This window comes from Mauremys reevesii, linkage group 5 (genome assembly GCF_016161935.1).
Source record: "Mauremys reevesii isolate NIE-2019 linkage group 5, ASM1616193v1, whole genome shotgun sequence".
In the NCBI taxonomy this organism is placed as follows: domain Eukaryota; kingdom Metazoa; phylum Chordata; order Testudines; family Geoemydidae; genus Mauremys; species Mauremys reevesii.
In genome coordinates, this window is record NC_052627.1 from 71,489,217 (window position 1) to 71,509,633 (window position 20,417).

General features: G+C 44.6%; 1 protein-coding gene across 11 annotated transcripts in view; it reads left to right on the forward strand.

The window, feature by feature from the left end:
• The window catches only part of GALNTL6 (polypeptide N-acetylgalactosaminyltransferase like 6), a 564,733-nt gene that overhangs the window by 438,403 nt on the left and 105,913 nt on the right, over positions 1-20,417 (forward strand). For all 11 annotated transcript variants that reach the window (XM_039541774.1, XM_039541779.1, XM_039541781.1 and 8 more), the window contains 2 exons: positions 4,548-4,733; positions 12,149-12,332. In XM_039541774.1, coding sequence (XP_039397708.1) covers positions 4,548-4,733; positions 12,149-12,332 — 370 coding nt within the window. The remainder of the gene's footprint in view (positions 1-4,547; positions 4,734-12,148; positions 12,333-20,417) is intronic.

Consider the following 20,417-nt stretch of genomic DNA (forward strand, 5'->3'; position numbering starts at 1 on the left):
GATTGTCAGAAAAATTCTTCTGTTGACCTAGGCCTAGTCTACACTAAAAAATTAGGTCAGCGTAATTATCTTGCTCGGGGGGGTGAAAAATCTACACCCCTGAGTGGCATAATTCAGCCAACCTAAGTCCCCCACATAGACAGCACTAGGCCAACAGAAGAATTCTTGCATTGACCTAACTACTGCTTCTGGGACGTGGATTGCCTATGCTGATGGGAGAACCCTGCCTGTCAGTGTAAATAGTGACTACACTGAAGCACTGCATAATATGAAGAGTTGCATCAGCATTTCCCAAAGTGTTTAGGTTTGGTTTGGTGGAGGCAGTGTTTTGGTTTTTTGGAGGATGTGGGGGAAGGGGGATGGAAGGTGTATAAATTGTGATGTTAGGCCATTGACAATGCATGGCAGCACTGCAGAGAGGATGTGATTTGGTTTCATTTTCCTGAAGGGAGGCGTACCTCTTAAAAGCTTGGTAAACTCTGGTTTACCAAAAGATGAGGAATAGAATGAAGTCCTTTGTACTAGGTGTCTATTTGTACTTAACCAAGGTAAGAGACAATTTCAGGGTTAATCAAAAGAAGAAATTCTGTTTAAACTCAGAGGATTTAAAGCAGGACCCTGCAGAGGACAAGAAAGAATGTCTTGTTCTTCCTCTTATTCCAAATCCCAACTGCCCTTTCTATCTTTTCCTTTCTCCCTTGTGATGGTCAGACTCATGAATGATTTATTTGCTTGCGCTGCTTACTAGTGCAGTTGTGCCAATTAAAGAGAAGGTGTTCGTTCTACATTGTCCTCCAACAGAAATTGTTAGTCCACCTAGGAGTAAGATGAGTCTAACAGCTATTCTGTTTATCTTATCATTACCTCATCTTTAATGTTAGCCTCACCATGTGTCTACTTCATCCTGTCTGACATGTAGGTTGTGGGCACCCTGGGGCCAGGGCTGTCATCTTACTACTTTCTGTACAGTACGTAACAATGGGACCCAGATCCTAGACTGAGGTTTCTAAGCAATAGTATCATACAAAAAAAATAATAAGTTTAACTAGACTTCTAGATGGAAATGGGGGGTGAAGTGACCATTGAGTTGTGGTAAATTTTCAGAATTTCACAGAAGCACTATACCAACTAACTTTGGCTTGATATACCATGGAAACTTGCAATTCTCAACAGCATCTAATTTTCATTTCTTAATGCTATAGGGTGATTAAAATTACCACATAGAAAACTCTGGCTCAGAACCCTTTAAAGAATTCTCATACCCTGCTCTAAGGCATGTCTGTGCCTTTGTTCTTAAGTATTATTTCCCTTTTCTGTATTCTTATGCTCAAAGAATAACTATGAAAAGAGCTCCTAAAAGCCAAGGAAGGAGTTGGGTAAATATACACTTTAAAGGGTCTTACAAGTGGAAACAAAATGATTCAAGGATAACTTTGAATTTAGGAGTCATGATGCTGGATCCAGGTGGTTTGCTGACGAATCAAAAGCATGTACTACTTGAGCAGATAAAGAGAGTATTGCCAGAGGTGTGATTAGTGGCAGCTGGTGCCCAAGATAAGTATTAGGGATGTAGGTAATAATCTGCACACATCCCTGCTCCTTTGAATGGAAGCTGATCATACTTTCAAAGTGAAAAATTGGGACAGTCTGCAAAGTGAGGGGGGGGAGGCAGCTTCTTTTCTCCTCTTGCAGAATGAAAAACTGGGGCACTTTAAAGTCAAGGACCAGGTGGGAGAAAACAGTATGTATCCTTCTTCCATCCCTTTTATTATCCTCTCCCAGCACCAGCCTCTCTTTGTCCGATCTAGATCTTATCCCACCATCTCCTCCACCTACCACCCCCCCACACACACACAACCAGTTTGCCCACATCCTCATTCACTATTGGACTCTGTTACCTCCTGCACTCAACCCATTCTCCTGCTAGTTCAGCACCACTCCATCTCAGCCTCCACCTGCTCAGAAACACCTACAAGCCAATGCCTTTCCTCTTCCTATCTAACCTCTTCATGGCTCAGAGCTACCCCCTAAAACTGAATGGTCTCAATCTCAGAATACACACACCCCGACTCCTATCCCTCCAGGTTAGACATCTCATCCCCAGAGTCACAATTCTTCCTTCCTGACATTGAGGCTCAGAAGTCCTCAGCCCCAACCTGTGGGGTCTCCAAAAGCAGAAGCAGCAGAGAGCATGTGCAGACAGCTGTTTACTCCGCTTAAGTGGGGCTAGTGCCACACACCTGTATTTTCTGCTCTGTCTCTCACCTCTCTGCTGCTAGAATAGGAAGGACTCTGGTGTTGTCAGGTGTATTGTCAGGTGTTGTCAGGTGGTACCAGGTGGTACTGCATATTTGCTGCACTGAATTGTGACAATACTGGTGGGGCTTAGTACCTAAAAGCCAGGAATGATGTTTATATCAAACCGAAGCTCAGTGGAAAGGACATGCTTTTGCTGTTAATGCTTCTGCTGTTAATGCTTCTGCTATTGCTGTAGCTGTGCAACAAAATACACTTGTTGAAGAACAAGATGGACATCTGAATGCTGTCTGGTTACAAAACTGAGATAGCAATGCTGTTAAATGCTAAGGGCATTCTCCGCCATAAAAATTGGTAAAATAAAAAGATCAAGACTTGTTGTAGCTGATATTCCAATGTTAATTCAGCTGCCCAAGCTACCAAGAAACAGCGGTTCAAAAGAAAAAGCCACCTGAAAAAGTCCCTAGTTTTTTTTCCCCCCTAGAGGATAAGCATAAAAATAATGCTTTACCAGATGTGGTATAAAAAGAGCATTTTTCTTCAGATTAAAATCCTACATGCCCAAAACAAACTCTAAAGACTATATCCATAGATCCTTTGTTATAGAAGCCTAGTGAGGGATTGCTTAAAGGAGATATGTACTGGAGAATGTGCTTCTGCAAATTTTACACCCTTGCTAATGGAACTTAAAGAAGATGACTGTGTATCTAAGTGCTCCATTGTGCATGCAGTTACCCAGCCAGTACATGGCCAATGTAGGCTTCTTCAAACAATAGGATTTTGAGGTCACGGCTGAATAATAGGCCTTTAATACCTGCATAAGTCCAAAACAAAGAGATCCTAGTTGATGACAAATTTTCTACAATCTATAATAATATTGGGCCTGATCCAAAGTCCCTGGAGACTATTGGGAACAACAACATTCCAAAGGAATTCCAAATGTCACAGCATAACAAAGACAAACAATCAGAACCTTATAGTCATTTTTGATGCGCATTAGCTTGTATCCACTAGCATCAGTAAATACAGCCAGAGCCATCCCTTGGATAGGGCGAATCGGAGCGACCGCTCCAGGCCCTGTGCTTTGAAGGGCCCCACAGGCCAGTGTGATTGGCCAGCATGGTTGGTCCCAGAAGACAAATCTGTCACTTCCCTCTTGCTGGAGACAGCACCTGGCTTGGCTGCCTGCGTTTCGGTGCAGCAAGTCCCCCGACCTGGCCGGAGCCCTGAGCCGCTGTGGCACTATGGCCAACAATAGCCCCATGGTAGGCGCTGGCAACTGCCAGCTGCAGCAGGCGGCCCAGCACTGGGCCAGATCTGTCCCAGCGGCCAGCCACCGATGCAGAATGGGGCCCCCAAGCTGGTGAGGGCTGATTTGTCTGGGCCCCACACACCCTTACAGACAGCCCTGAATACAACATGTCAAAAGTGCTAAGTATTGGAGACCAAGCTTTTCCCTCCTCCTTTCCCTGACAAATAATTACTGAATTTATTCAGAGCAGGAATGAACATGACAAACTGAAGTGCTTCATCATAGTGAATTATTTTTCCTATTGTAGTATTTTCAGTAATTTATTTATGGTGAGGCAAAACTGTAGGAGGTGATTTCACTTCTATTGTTGATTTTTAATTAGAAGAAAATATATTCCAAATTTGCTGTTATGTGATGCATACACAGTCAGGCTAAACAGACAAAATAGTACAGAATATATCAATTGCTGTACTACTACAGCTTAATTTTATTTGCAAGTCAGCCATCCATTTTCTTCAAGCTGCTAGCCAGTTGCCACTTGCAAGTTTATTTGCCCTCCCATGCTCATAAAAAACAATTTAGTCATGCTGATTTAACACTTAATTTTAAAAAATTGCTTTCCATGCATCATCTTGCATAATTAATACAAGTAAAAGCCCGCTTGGAAAGGGCATTGTTTGTAAAACCATATGTCAAGCTGATCAGCTGGCCTTGGGCTGCAGGAACCAGAGTATGGGTGAACATTCTGCAGTTGTTTTGGCCGTGATTATATGGTGCATGGCAACTTGCCAGTAGCAGTTAAGTAGCAGTAAAAGGTCTAGAATGTCAGTGGTTTCCTCCGTGTATTAGAACAAAGATCATTTACAATTTATGAACCATCTCAGAAAGGGTTTACAGCAGATACTGAAGGATTCGAAATTACACGAAATAAAGGGGCGCTGAATGCTTATAGTGGTGTCTGTTTGCATTTTTCACAAATGCCTGTTCTTAGTTTGGCCCTCCACGGCTGACACCTCTACCCTTTTCCCCTCCTTTCCAGAACACTTGAAAGAGAAGTTGGAGGAGTACATGGCCCGTTTTACCAAAGTGAGGATTGTGCGCACCAAGAAACGAGAAGGGCTGATTCGGACCAGATTGCTAGGAGCCTCGATGGCTAAAGGAGAAGTCTTGACGTTCCTGGATTCCCATTGTGAAGTCAACGTGAATTGGCTGCCTCCATTGCTTAGTAAGTGCTTGAACATTAATTGGCCATTAAAGTCAGAACACATGGTATAGTTACAAGAACTAAATTTGTGCCCCCAAAATAAGCAGATCCTTGCACTATATAAAAAGGTTAGTACTGTACTGCAGGTGGCTTGTGACAATTCTGATATCCCACGCACAGCATGAGATTTCTAGACCTTCATATACAATACACCACTGATTTTTGCTGGAATAATTGGACATATAATGTTATCTGGAAATTGAGAAGTCAGTATAAGAAAGAGCTTGTTTGTCTGGCAAAACACAGGAATCTGAGCTTCTTTATTCCAGAGATTACTAGTATAACTTTTGCAATATAGTTCTGCTCTTCCCTAGTTTAATTTATTTTTTTAATAAGAGACCTCTAAGTCTAGTACTAGGTACAAAATGTACTGTAAACCTAAGAGCATTAAGGAATGTTTGATATGCAGCTATTGTACTCCTTATTCTTCCACAGTCCACTAAATCATCTTTTGTTGTAAATATATCCCAGATTTTGGAGTTAAATCCAATAACTGCATTCACAATAGGAAGCTCAGAAAGGATGATTTGCTATTGACTGCTGTGCTGGATTCTAGGTGGAACCAGCAAAGTTCCATTAGTCAAAGGCTTGGGAAGAAACAGTTGTAAGTAGCCTAGGATTTAAGTCAGGAAACAATGCTCCCTTCCCTACACACCTGACTACTCACCCCTCCAGACAAAGATGAGTGCTTCCTTCCTTTAGTACAGACAAGAAACCTTTTTCTCGCATAAGGATGGCAGTTTAGCCTTTCCTCAGTGAATGGTCATTATGAGTTTTGCTGCTGGAACTGATTTAGTGGCAAAACATGCTGATTAAACATATTTAAGCAGCAAAACACCTAGTTCTGTTTCCGAACTATGCAACATAACCCAGAAGACCAATAACCAGTCTCCCTAAATATCCCTGTCAGATAAATTTTGTGGATTATGTTGGTATTGAAGACCATATATTTTCTGACTACAGTTACGGGGCCACCATTAGGGAAGGCAGGAGGAGGCATCTCCCCTCACTCCCCCCACCCCAAGTTTTTTACCATATTTGGGTAAAGTTCCCAGTGGGGGGGGAAAGATGCAGCCTCTTCTCCTCCTGCTGCCCTGCTCTGTTGCCATCTGCAGCCACAGCATTTCCCCTTTCCCCTGACATGGAGCGGCTGCTAGCAACGCTGCTTGGGACCAGGAGCCTGAATCCCAATCCCCTGCGCAGAGCCAGTGGTGCCTGACGTTGGGGTGTCCCCGTCACCCTCACCCATTGTGTAGCCAAGCAAGCAAAGCATGCCCCTCACTACAGCTGCTGCCTTGTGGAGCTGCTGCCACTGTGCCAACTAGGGACTGAGCGTATAGCCAGCCCCACAGCAGCAGCACCCCCTCGGACACAGCCCTCTCCCTGTACCTGAGCGACACCCCTCCCAGCGCCTAGCTACCCCCTCTCTGCACACAGCCCCTAGCTACCTCTCTCCCTGCACCACACCCCTGCCTGAACACAGCCCCTAGCTATCCCCTGCCTGCACCCTGTGCGCTTTTCAAACTTTTTGAGTTGAGACACACGCACCCTTTGAGTTATAATTTTTTATTGCTTCCCCCCTATTATCTGAGGGGGAAAAAAAGATGACAGCTTTCGGGTGCCTATATAGTCCCTGGAATCACGGTTCAAGTTGCCCCCTCCTCACCAAAATCTGAAATGGTGCCCCTGTTAGGGTACCCAAATTATGCATCCAGTCTATTCCCTAGTTGTCACTTTTCCTTATTCACAGCATCAGCATTAACCTTTTATTAAATAGCACCACCATCTTCATGTAAAATTCAAGCTGCTGGTCGTGTGAAGGAGCAGAGAGACCAGTAGACTTCCACAAGCTACACTGTCAGGTCACTGCTGGATGTGCTCACCTTATCTAGCACAGATGGGAGTCTTCTGCCCAGGGCCAGCTCCAGCTTTTCTGCCGCCCCAAGCAGCAAAAAAAAAAAGCCGATCGGTGGCAGCCCAATAGCGCCGCTTCATTCTTTGGCAGCAATTTGGCAGCGGGTCCTTCACTCTCTCTCTTCCTCTTCGGCGGCAGCTCAAAGAAGAAGAGAGGGATTGAAGGACCCGGAGGCGCAGCCCTGATACCAGACGGAGTGCTGCCCCTTTGTACTGGCCACCTCAAGCATCTGCGTCCTTCGCTGGTGCCTGGAGCCGGCCCTGCTTCTGCCTGCTGTTGGGATTTAAGGGTTAACTGGATGTTACTCAGTGGATCCCTCAACTAGTGCAAAAATCTTTAGGCTTCTGACCTAATTTTTTAATAACCGCAGATGTGTGATGTAAACCTTCTACTTTGCTAACTTCAGTAGGCTGGAAAATCAAAAGTTACAAACCCAGCTTTTCTTCTTAACCCTTTTCTGAGGGGAGAAAAACTTTTAACTGGGTTTTCCTCCAAACAGTCTCAGCTTAATCACAAACTCAGTTTCCTCAGGCAAACACACAGACAAATGAGAAGGTCTGGGTTATACTCTGGTGTTATGGGGGGTGGGGCGATAGCTGTCATCTTCCGGCCACAATTGGCTCCTTTCTAAAGTAAACTGAAACAGGAAGCAAGGCCCTGGAATTGAGTCCCCCTCTCCTTAGGTGTCAGGTCCAATGGAAATAACATCCAGTGAATCAGCAAGGACCATTCTAAAACTTAGGCTTGAGATAAACAGGCCCAAGGCTAGGATGGCCAGGTGTCCAGTTTTTGACCAGAAAGTCAAGTTGAAAAGGGGACTTGACAGCGTAGATCTGACTGGTCTGGAAACCCAAAATCCAGCTACTGCGGGGCGGGGGGGGGGGGAGGGAGGGAGGCACTGAGTCATCACCCGCGCCAGCCCCTACTGGGTGGCTGCAGCTCCCAGCTCCGGCTCTGTAGGTGAGTCCCTCCCAACTCACGCAGGGAGAGCAGGAAAGGGGAAAAGCAATAAGCGATGGAGGGAGGGGGAAAGAGGAGTGAATGGGGGCGAGGCCTTAGGGGGAAGGGGAAGGGCAGGGGTGAGGCTCGGGGGAAGGGGTGGGGCAGGGACAGGGCTTTGGAGAGACAGGGAAGGGAAGGGGAGGTTCCAGAACTACTGCTGGTGTGTCTGGTTTTTAAATATTACAAAGTTGGCAACCCTACCCAAGGATAGGGTTGCCAACTTTCTATTTGCAGAAAACTGAACACCCTTGTAATGGCACTTGCCCCACCCCTTCTCTGAGGTCCCCCCTTGCTCACTCCATCCCCCTCCCTCTGTCACTCGCTCTCCCCCACACTCGCCCATTTTCACCAGCTGGGGGTGCAGGCTCTAGGTTGGGGCTGGAGATGAGGGGTTTGGGGTGCAGGAAGGGGCTCTGGGTTGAGGCCAAGGGGTTTGGAGTGTGGGAGGGGGCCCCTGGCTGGGGCAGCGGGGTTGGAGTGCAGGCTAGAAATGGGTTGGGGCTAGAAATGAGGGATTTAGGGTGCAGGAGGGGGCTCTGGGTTGGAGCAGGTGGCTGTGGTGTGGGAAGGGGCGAAGGCTCTGGGCTGGGGGTGCAGGCTCTGGGACTGGGCCAGAGATGAGGGGTTTGGGGTGTAGGAGGCGGATTTGAGTTGGAGCAGGCAGTTTGGGTGCGGGGGGGGGGCCTCTGGGCAGCAGTTACCTCAGTTGGCTCCCAGGAAGCTGCCAGCAGGGGCGGCTCTAGAGCCCAGCGGGGCAAGCACCCGCCTGGGGCGGCCCTTTCCCAGGGGGGCGGCAGGCTGGGCCGGCGGACCTGCCGCAGTCATGCCTGCGGGAGGTCCACCGGAGCCCCGGGACGACCGGACCTGCCACAGGCATGACTGCGGACGGTTCGCTGGTCCCGCGGCTCGGCTGGACCTCCCGCAGGCATGACTGCGGCAGCTCAACCGGAGCCGCCGGACCAGCGAACCGTCCGCAGCTGCGGGAGGTCCAGCTGAGCCGCGCGACCAGCGGACCCTCCGCAGTCATGCCCGCGGCAGGTCCGCTGCTCCCGCAGCTCGGGGGCGCCTCCCGGGCATGATTGCTTGGGGCGGCCAAATTTGTAGAGCCGCCCCTGGCTGCCAGCATCTCCCCTTGTGTCCTAGGTGCAGGTTCTGCCCCTGCCTGCAGCAGGCGCTGCCCCCGCAGCTCCCATTGGCCTCAGTTCTCGGCCAATGGGAGCTGCAAAGCCAGTACTGGAGGGGAGGAGCAGCACGTGGAGCCCCCATGCCCACCCTCTAAGCCTGAGAGCCAGAGGAAGATGCCAGCAGCTTTCTGGGAGCCACGCAGGCACCCTGTCTGCCTCGCTGCAGGCGGCCAACCGGACTTTTAATGGCCTGGTCAGCAGAGCCAACAGGGCCCCTTTTCAACCGGGCATTCTGGTCAAAAAACAGATGCCTGGCAACCCTACCCAAGAATCACCCATTAGACCTGGAACTTGAAACAGAAAATAAAGCAAGGCAAACACAAGATGAACAACAACAAAAAAGTTTCAAGGGCAGCCTGCACTATGTCTTCCTAAAAGGAGGAATAAACCATTTCAGGACCAGTCTTACTCCCTTTAAAGTAAATGAAAAATTTCTAGTTGCTTAAATGGGAGCAGCATCTGACAGAGGGTCAGAAGGATGCACCTCATAGCTCTTTCAACACATCCTGCATTTTTTGAATGACACTAAATGAAACTCTAGTGAAGCAGATGGCACATTTGGCACTTACTGCTCTGATGCTGCATCCACAGGGCGAGCTAGGCTGCCCTTATTATGTCTGATTGGATCTGCAAAGCATGTTGAAAAGTCCTCACAGTGAGACAAACTCAACTGTGTTCTAGTATGAAGGCTTTCTGTGTTTATCAGCCTGCCCCAACCCTATTTCTGAACAGTTCCTCTGGTTGAGACCTCACAAATACTAGGGCTGAAAAATAATAATCACTTAGGGGTTTATGACATGAGAAAGTTGCAACATTTTAAGTCAAATTGTCTTTTTACTGGTGCAAGCCCATGTATGGAAACGTTTAATGCAAAATAAGAGTGGCTTATTTGGCGTTAGCTTAAACTGATTCCTAATTGATTTACACTAATCAGAAATAAGCCACTCTTACACTGAAATGAGTGTCCACACAGGATTTGTTTGCTGTGGTTTAATCAGATCGGTTCAAAGTCATACCTTTAGTTAACGCAGTGTAGTCGTTGCCGTGTCGGTCCCAGAACATTAGAGAGAGAAAGAGACCCACCTTGTACCTTTAGTTAAAGCAGTGCAATGTTCTCATATAGACCAGGCCTTCTCTCTCACCACAGCAGCAGTACAACAACAATGAAATGTTCTGATTATTGGCACATTATTTGGTTTGGGGGGGTTTGTGTGCACAGTTTAAAAATGAATAGATTTTGTTGAAACTTTCCAAAAGAAATGGCCTCTGGGCAAAAACTGAGCACAGAAATTTTCAGACCAAAAGGAATTTGAGAGAATTATGAGCAGTTGGAAAGGGAGTTATACTGGATTTCAACCTTAGCTCAGCAGTCATTACAGTACCTCTTCAAGTGTGTGTGTGTGGGTGGGGGAGAGAGTGCAGAAGGCTGAATTTGAATGGAGGATCGGTACTTCCTCACGCACGATAACATGGTTCCATCAAGAGCCATACTGCCATGAAAGAGCCTTGTAAATGGGCTAGGCTGGCTGCCTCCTGAGCATGCCCTTGTGGCTTGAGATCACTCTTCAGCAGTCCTTCCTCTGTTTCCCCACTTTTCTTCAGCTCAGGGCCCCTGAAACTATGAGACAAACTTTTCTCTGCTGCAACACACCCTCCTTGGAGCTGAGTTTATTAACATAACAAAATCAATCCCAAAACAAAAGTCCTCAAATCTTCAGCAACTCTTTCTCATTCACTCTGACTTTCACACTGAGGTCTCCCAGGTCTCCCCTCCCTGGAGTCTTTTTTCCTGAAGACTCAGGGTTTCCTACTCACTCCTAGCAGTCTCTGTAATGTTTCTTTCTCTATTCTCTGAAGTGTCCTGTTCCTCTTTATAGGAGAATCAGCTCCTCCTTATCCAACTGGTTCTACTAATTAAACTGTACACCTTATCCCAGGTGTGGTAGGCAGGGCTACATGTATGGGGCAGGCCACTAGGCTTTAGAGGGACAGGCTACTCACTACAATGCTCTTGAAGGAGGAATCGGTTCCATAGATTAGTGCAACACTTGACAGTACTGCAGGTTTGAAGGAAGATGATGCCATGGTGAGTGAGCACCACTCTAATCCAGTTCTCTTCGTGCCTATCTGTGCCCTTTTCTGACTCAGAGGGTTCCAATCCTGCCATCTGTTCACAAGAAGAGGCTTCTGCAGGTTCCTGGAAGGGATGGGCAGGGCTCATGCTAGTAAGCCACCTCTCTACCTGCCCGATGCCCCCAAACCCATACGCTTTAGCTTCCCTCCATCTGTGAAACTAGAGGAGAGCATCAGGGCTGAAATGTCATAATCCCATGTTGATTGTTGCTAGGACTGCCACTGAAAAGAGATGGTATTAAAACTGACATGGTGGTGGTAATTAAATATACTACTACCTGGCGCACTAGTCAATGTTGTTACTTTTAGTAATTATATCCTAATAACAGGAAACCTCATTACAGCTTTCTAGAGGAAGCCTGCAGATTTTTGTGAGATAATTAACATGTTTTTCACCATTAGAGGTATAAGTCTGAAAAGACTACTGAACTTCCAAACGTAACCATTTCACACTACTGCTCATCTCAGAGCTGCCCCTTTTCCAAACCTCACATGAGGAAAGGTGGGAAGTTGAGTCTCACACTGACATTTCTCAAAAGAGAGAGGAAGAGAAAAGAATACACTGGGGTCATCTTCATTCCTCATAGAAATGAGCAAAACTTTTTTGCATGTTATTGCTACTGGCTTTGGAGTTCACCTTTAATTTTCAGTATTTAAATTAGAAACTGGTTCACACTAAAATGCCACAACAGCAGACGCAGAATTACTGCAAAGTCCAGTATTCATACATTGAAACACAAATAAATGGGAAAGCATTTCCTCTTCAAGTTCCTGCTGTGCAGACCTCACACTAAACAAGTAGTGTTTTTATATTGTACTTGCTGGCTAGTTCCTTTGTTGACAGATTGGGGACAGCCCAGAGTAGCAAAATGACAGAGATATAGATGACTGGACTTCTCTGGGTCTCACTGGGATGTGACTCACTTTAAAGAATTATAATTGCTTCTAATCAATGCCCAACTGCATTAAGTCCACTTTAGATAAAGGCCTGATGCAGATTTCAAAAGTGAAATGATTTGGGGGCCATAGGGAACTAAGCAGGCAGCCTTCAAACTTCCAAAAACCTGGGGGATTTGCTTTGCAGTAATGATAGATGGCTTGACTAGACCTGCCATTTCCTATTTTCTGCTTTCATCTTTCAGACCAGATTGCACTAAACCACAAAACCATTGTGTGTCCCATGATCGATGTCATTGACCACAATCACTTTGGCTATGAGGCACAGGCGGGGGATGCCATGCGAGGAGCCTTCGACTGGGAAATGTACTACAAAAGAATACCGATTCCTCCAGAGCTCCAGAGGTCTGATCCCAGTGACCCCTTTGAGTAAGTAGCAGTAAAGGGAAGAGTTGGAACAAGAGGCAGAGAGAGCAAATAAGGTAACTGTGATAACAGAAACACCAAGCCCAGGGCTTTCTAGACCAATTAGCCCTAATTAAAGGTAATAAAAGCAAACAGCCACAAACGGCAGAACAGTGAGAAAAGGTCAATGTAACAAGTGATGAAATAGCAGAGGTTGTGCTTGGATGCACAGAGCTTCCTTGCCTCTGGCATGTATTGGCAGGATTGGGGGAGGAGGGCAGGGAAGAGGACTTTGTGTGTAAGAGACAGACCAAGGCAGAAACACATACTTGTAGTTAACAGACAAGAAGAGTTGGGAGAGGACAAGAAATAAATGTGACTATAGTTATTCTCTTCTTATTCCTCAGAATATTTTCTGAACATACTTTAGTTTGATTCCTTTGCTGAAGAATGATGCAATAGCTGCACCAATAGCTGAGTCCACATTCTGCTAGTAAAGGCTCTATTTATGATGGATGGTATTGCTACTATCTATGTATTACTATAATTTAAACACAGTCCTATCAAAGCAGAACAGTATCAAGCTGATTTGTAAATAATCTCTGATATGACAGTGTCAGATCCTGGTATTGTATGGATCAGATAATTCATAGTAATGACCTACTAGTCTCCACAAAGCTGGATCTATTTTTATTTTATTTTATTCTTGTCATGTAAGGACAACATGGGATTTATCCTCATCAGCAGAGAGAGGAGAGAGAGAGAAACCTGGCTTAGTTCATTAAACTTTCAGAATCACTCATGCAGCTCACAACCCAGCAGGGCTGGCAATGAGATTTGCTCTGATGCTCTCATTGTCCATTACTGAAACTCAGCATTGTATCTAGAGCTGCCATTCAGATTTTCACAGTTTAAAGACATCAAAAAAACTTTCTCTGGTCTCAAAGCCCGGCGCTACCTGAAAAAATAGGTCTGATCCATGCAGAATCAGTTTCCATGGATTTAACAGGTTCTGTCCTTGGGGAAAAAGATGCTGATTCCTTGGGCTTATCTTCACTGCAAAATTAACTTGTGTTATAGCTAGATTGCTCCAGTTATCTTGATCCTGTCTCACATAAAGTCCCCTCACTCATGTGCAACAGTGTCAAAGTGAGCACAATTTATTAGCTACTAACATGACCATGTGGATGCAGGCTAGTATAATGTGGATGCAGGCTAGTGCTGCAATACAATGCTCAAGAGCCACTAGTCCTCCAATGCCTTCCCACAATTCCTCCCAAGTCCCTTGGAGAGTCATCTTTTCTTGCCAGTACCAATTCTCTGCTTCCAGACCAGAAGTCACCTAGCACTTCGGATAGTCCAGTTTAGCTTTTGAGCCACACCTTTATATATGGGTTCCACCACCACCAATTGCAGTCCTCCAGCTCTGGTTCAGAGCTATTTTTTGTAACACTTGCATTTTTCTAATGCTTTGCAGCACTCAACTCTCAGAGGAGAGGAAAAAAGAGAATTAAAAGGGAGACATTAAAATCTGTGTGTCCAATTCAAAACAAAGAAATAATTAATGCATCTCCAGGCAGGCCTAGCTTTTATACTAGCAAGTCATAGGCAGGTTTTCACTGTTTTCCTCTAGTCAATAAAATGGCAAAAATAATCACTACAATATGGAATAGCAGAAATTACCCTTAGAATAACAGCACCTAGATGTCTTATATAAACTTTTGAAATTTTTTTGGATTCCAACGGGATGGGTTAGAATAAAGTTCTCCATGGTTAAATGTACCATTTAAACAACATGTGGTCTGCTTTGGCAAAAGTTAATGTTTTTTTAAGTTTATATTCGAAACAATGCTAAAATCTGGTAACTGAAGAAAGATGAGAAATGGTGTGTGCATTTAAGACTAAAAGTGCATTGGGTGGAAAACAACTCTTGTTTTTATTCACTATCTTTGAAAACATTATCTTTGTATAATGTCTTTTATAAAGAGGCATCATAAACAAGGACAGTCTACATGGTATATGTAGTCTAGTAATGTCAAAACAATCTGTAACAAAAGCACAAGACAAGAAAATACAATATCATACATATATTTTATGCAGGCAGCTTCTTTAGATGCTGTAATCTGTAGAGCTGCCAGAGCCTTTCCCCACTGCCAGAGCCTTTTATGGTGGTGAGGGAAAGGATCTGTCTGTGGGGAGACAGCAGAACACTACACTGTTAAAAATAACAGTGTAGACATGGGAGGCACATCTTGGGTATGTAAACAGCCTCTGTAGGGTACATATCCTAGGGTTCAGGTGTATCCTTACTTGATTAAGCAGTGCCTCACCATCTACATTGCTATTTATACCTGTACTGTGTGTACTCTACACAGTATCGAAGTGTAGACATGATGGTTGTTGGGGGAGAGGTTTCTTTTTTTTCCAATATAGTTATATTGGTAAAAGCCCAAGTACGGACACAGTTATACGGGTACAAAGTGTCTTATAACAGTACAGCTTATTCCCCTTCCCATGTTGAAATAGCTATACCAGTATAAACACCTTTAAATCATAACAACAGTGTCCACACATAGAGGATTATGCTGTACCAGTATATTTAAAGCGGTTCAACTTTCCAGTGCAAACAAGGTCTTACATCATGTGTAGTTATACAGCTCTGTGCAAAGTTTGCATAAAATGTTACTAAATCAGAATGGTAGCATGACACTGACTGCCTTCATTCATCACAGATGTAAATGACTACACAAGGTGCAAGGAAGGATTTAATCAGGCCTGTAGTACTTGCACCTCTGATGTGATTTGAATTCTCTTGGTTGCAGTAGACAATATTGGGTTTGATCCAGTGTTTACCAAAGTCAATGGGAGTCTTTCTATTAATTTCCTGTGGATTGGATCAGACCTATGGTAGCTATAAAATGGTATTGAACTGGGACCACTGCTTTACATCACAAACTAGGAAGCAGAATATGAGGTAGCCATAGGGCTGCCACCTCTGAGGTACAAAATAGGGGCCATTCTGAGCTAGGAAAGGGGAGTACAGAAGGGAGCAGGGTGTGGGAGACAGGAGGTGGCTCCAGGAGGCAGAGCAGGGCCCTGCTGAGCAGAAGCAGCCACCCCATGGTGAGGAGCAGGGCACTGTGAAGCTGCTGACATGAGCGCTTTTTGCTCTCTTCATCAGCTTATTAGTCAGGTAGGAAGCAGTGGCTGCTTAATGGCTCCTGACAGAAAGCCATGGAGCAGCCAGGACCGAGGTGAGCAACAGCACCACAGAGGAGGAAAAGGAAGAAGAGATCCCACTAGCAGGTGCTCGAGAGGTGACACTACTGACAAAAACCAGGACTTGTAATGTCCTGGAAAGACTTGTAGATTTCTTGGGACAGCTACCTCAAAAAAGGGGCAATCCTGTGAAAACCTAGGGAGGCAGCAACCCTAGGCATTTTGTGCTAGGCCAGTTCTTCCATTCAGAAGTACTTTCTTTCCAAGACCAAAATGGACCAAAGCATTGCTAAAAAGCAGTGTGGTTTTGCTTTGGCTAGCGATTATTATTTTGTCTTTCAAAGCCAGTACTGCTTTTCTTTATGCAGAAAAAATACAACTTCTACTCCACTTATTTTCACAGCCTTAAAAATATCTGATGCTTTTAATGCATAGCATATGACAAATAAGGTAAACCTTACAAACCTCATGCCTAGACCGTCAGAAAGTTAATTGACCTAGACAGTTTTTGTAGCAGTGAAGTTGAACCATTTCCCTTTAGGTATGTATGTACTGACATTAGAGGCAGATTCAACGAACAACATGCTACTATTTTGTAAGCAGTAGGGATTTTATTTTTTGTTAGGCTAAATATTTTGCCACTGGTATTCTAATAGTTGTACTTCTTGCCAACAGTTTCCGATCTGGGCAGATTCTTAATGAACTGAGAAACTGCCAACTTTTTTAGTAAGATATTTAGTAAGATATTAACCAGCAGTTAATAGCTATGTGATTCAAAAGTGGTGGTGGTGGTGGTGGTTTTTTCTTTTTTGTTTTGGTTTGTTCCCCCCCACCCCCCATTGAAGATGCTGGCACAGTGTGTGCCTTAGCACAGAAGGTCACATCAGCCCAAGATGTGATGCACAGCAGAAAGCAGACCACAGTATGGAAAACTAAAGCACAGCCACTATATTATTTGAACAAGAGACTTGCGTTCTGACTGCACACAATCAAAATATTGCTGCAGTGGACACAAGCAGAGAAAATTGTGTGCGTAGCCCCTACACTAACAATCAGAACTGTTGTCAGGTAGGCTTTTGCTCTGACAGTATTCGGCAGCTTGCTGAACTCCATAGCCAGCTGAGCTGGTAACTTTGGAATTAAATTACTTTTTGTTTTTACTGTCATCCAATTTGGCAGTTGATTACGTGTGGCAGTTGCATCTTCCTACTGGACACTGTATTTCTGTATAAATCCACCTGACTGGGAAGAATCTGGACTCTTAGCCATTTGAAACAAACATGTGGGTATGTCTTAAAGTACATACATCCACATTGTCATTCAAGCAGCAGCTTCCTTCCTAATTACAGAGGAACTGGGAGCATAGCTGCAGTGCCTCTCTCAGCTTTTCGATCAGGCATCCCCACTTTCATTCCTTTGTAACTTGCTCATCACAAATTGGCTTTCGATTAAAACGTGCATAAAGGTTATGACTTTGGAAATGTGTGAGTGACCCAGCAGCCCATCCCCCAAACTATGTTGATTTTATGATGCCAGTGCATGTACCCTGAATTTGCAGCCCTGTAAAAGGGTGCTGGCCAGGAGATCCTGGCCAGGTCCCTGTTAGCCTGCTCCAATTAAGTGGAATTAGTTGGGGCTGGCAGGGGAGACCGCACACTGATTACTTGAACATTCGGCACCTGCGGGCCTGATTAGCCAGCCGGCTGTATAAAGCTGGCAGGGAGGAAGCTGGGTGGGGGAACACAGGAAGGGGAGGAGCGTGTGGCTCTAGATTCCTGCTAGCTGGGGAAGCTAGTGGTCCGCCAGGGTATTGGCCTGGAGACAGTGTATAAAGTGTATATAGCAAGTGGTGGGAACTGGCACAAGAATAAAAGAGCACTGGTGCATACACTTTGAGTGGTCTCCGACTGAGTTTTGTGGAGGAGCCAGGAGGGCTCCGTTACAAGCCCATTGAAGGCAATGGCAAAACTTCCATGGATTTCATTGGACCAGGATTTAGCCCTACAAGCTAAATTCTTCCATCGAAGCTCCAGTGTACATCTCCAAAAAGCAGTTTGTCCAATGACATTTAAAATCTCATCTCTAACATATATATGGTGATCCTTAGGGATCATTCTATACTCCTAACATTGTTTATGCAGGCTTCCCAACTCTTCTGTGCTAAGATAAATGGGTCTGCTAAATATAATAGTGGTTTGACACACAAGAGTGCTGGGAAGAGACTGCTCTTTATGCCCTGGCACCTGTCACATGACATTGATTAGTGTTACAAAATGTTCCTACCTCTGGCAGGCATTAGTAACCATTGATACCAGTGGCTGCTGTTACAATTCATTCTTTAGCATATCCAAATAAATTACGATATCAATTCAAAACAGCCACTTAGCAAGCACAAACTAATAAAACCAATAGATTAAACATATAGAGATATATAGGAGGAAGGACAGGGTAGCTGTTCAGAGCAGGTACTCTGTTATATATTTGTACAGCATCTAGCACAATGGGGCCCTCAGCCATGATTGAGGAGGGGAAAGAGGTGCTACTAGAAGCTATTGGAATACAAATAAGTTATAATAAAAATACATTATCTGAATGTCCTGACAGCTGAGAGGATTATTCTGCTCCTTAATGGACATCTGTCAATAGCTGTGATCTCTGAACTGCTGACTTCCACCTGTGAAACTCCATGTCTGTGTGGCCCTAGAACTACATATTGCCTTCAGTGTAGTTCTTTCTGAAGTGGCCTGATCAGCTGCTGAAGTAGATCTGCCACCTTCAAACCTGTTGTTTGCTCCTGGAATTTTTCACTGGACGGAATGAGAGTGTGTTATTTTTCAGATCACAAGAGAGAAAGAATAGTTCAGTGGTTAGGGCATTAGCTTATGACTTAGGAGATCTTGGTGTGAGTCCACTACAGACTTCCTTGGGCCAGGTCATTAGCCTCTCTGTGCCTCAGTTCCCCATCTGTAAAATAGGCATATTAAGACTGCCATACCTCACAAGCATGTTATGAGGCTAAATACATTAAAGACTGTGAGACACTCAGATACTATTGGGCGGTGAGGCATCTGTATAGAGATAATTTCAGTTGCATTCTGGATGTTCACAAGGAAAGGAAACCAGTAGCTTCCTTGACTTTGTGTTGATGTCTCTGGTTCCTCTTGTGGGACTGACCTTCAGATTGGTTATGACATATGACCTTGGGGTGGATGGCGTAGCTGAGAGCCTGGCAGATTGCCAGTCACCTTCTCTTTGAATTGCATCTACAATTACTCTTGCAAGCTATTGTAAGGTTAGTGTCTTGTCTGAACTTGACACATTTTATTTTAGAAATAGTCATATTTACTTCACAACCCTTTTCCTGAAGCTCCTTGCTTTCACTATTTATACGTTCTCTTGAAAGCATGTCAGCTCACAGAAACTCCTTACCAGGCCTGTATTTCACATTTGACAAATGCTTTTTGCAATTTTATGATCATTTTCTGAAGTTTAGGCAGTGCTTTTGGACAATGATTTCTATAATATGGCTTCCGCTGCTTTATAGTCTGTGTCTTCTATGACTGATCTCTGCCCATAAACATATTCATAAAGCCTCTCACAACCAGGAACAATTGCCAATATTTCTTTTTCTATCTGAGCATGGTTCTGTTGTGTTTTAGTACATGCTTGGCTATTCACAGGGTATACTGCATAAAGACAGCATCCAGACCATGTGAGTTTGCATAGACTAAGGGCCAGATTTTCTGGTTTAGTTAAGCTGTGGTTGGCAGTGGACCAAAGACAGTCAACAATAACTTTGATACCTTTTTGTGTTCTCCTAATCCTGTGGTGCTATGAAGATTTTTGTAATGAAAAATGGAAAAACTGACACACCCATGACACACCCAACCCCCACTAAGGCATATTCCCTCCCTCTGTTAATGTGACCCTACCTCCTGTGGGAGTGCAATGTTTCTGTATAACCCAATAAATTTTCACCAAAAATAAGTGAATAAGAGACAGATGCATGTGTTGAACTTTACACCTCAGATTAACACAGCGTTAATTAATCAAGGCCAAACCTTCTGCTGGTGTGACTTCACTGACTTTTCTAGAGTTACCCCCAGCAAACAATTTGTCACTAGAGGCTGTTTATCAGTCTGTGCTTTGTAAATCTCCTAGCCTTCCATATTTCCTAAAAGTCATCATTTCTTCCAATATCTACAGACATGATGTAGATCTAACCCATTCTCTGGCTATATTATCATTTTATTTCTACAATGCTGAACTCAGAACTGATAACATATATCTGATTTACATCTTGCTTAACTCAGTCACGTGCTGGAGGAGATAAGGAAGAGACGCTTGCTAAAATTCCACTAACAAATTGAATACTCTGCATCAAACAGCTCCTGTAGTATTCTCTACCATAAGGCTCAAGCTCATCTATGCAGGAGGCAGTGCCTTCTTGGAAGCCAGTCCAAGACTGTGGAATTAACTCCCATAGGAATTAAAGACCATTACAAACCACAGCATCTTCTCACTCCAGCTACAAGGTATACTTCTTCAACCTTGCCCTCTCCAATATCAAAACGTATTTGGTTGAAATTAATTAAATTAAAATAATACCAAAAAACCCAACAACAAAAATAAACAAAATCAGATCAAATCCTACACCGCATATAGGGCTGAGTTAGTAGAGCGTTGCCAGCAGATCAAGGGAAGTGATTATTCCCCTTTATTCAACACTGGCCAGGCCACATCTGGAGTATTGCATCCAGTTTTGAGCCCCCCACTACAAAAAGGATGTGGACAAATTGGAGAGAGTCCAACGGAGGGCAACAAAAATGATATGGGGACTGGGGCACATGACTTACGAAGAGAGGCTGAGGGAACTGGACTTAGTTAGTC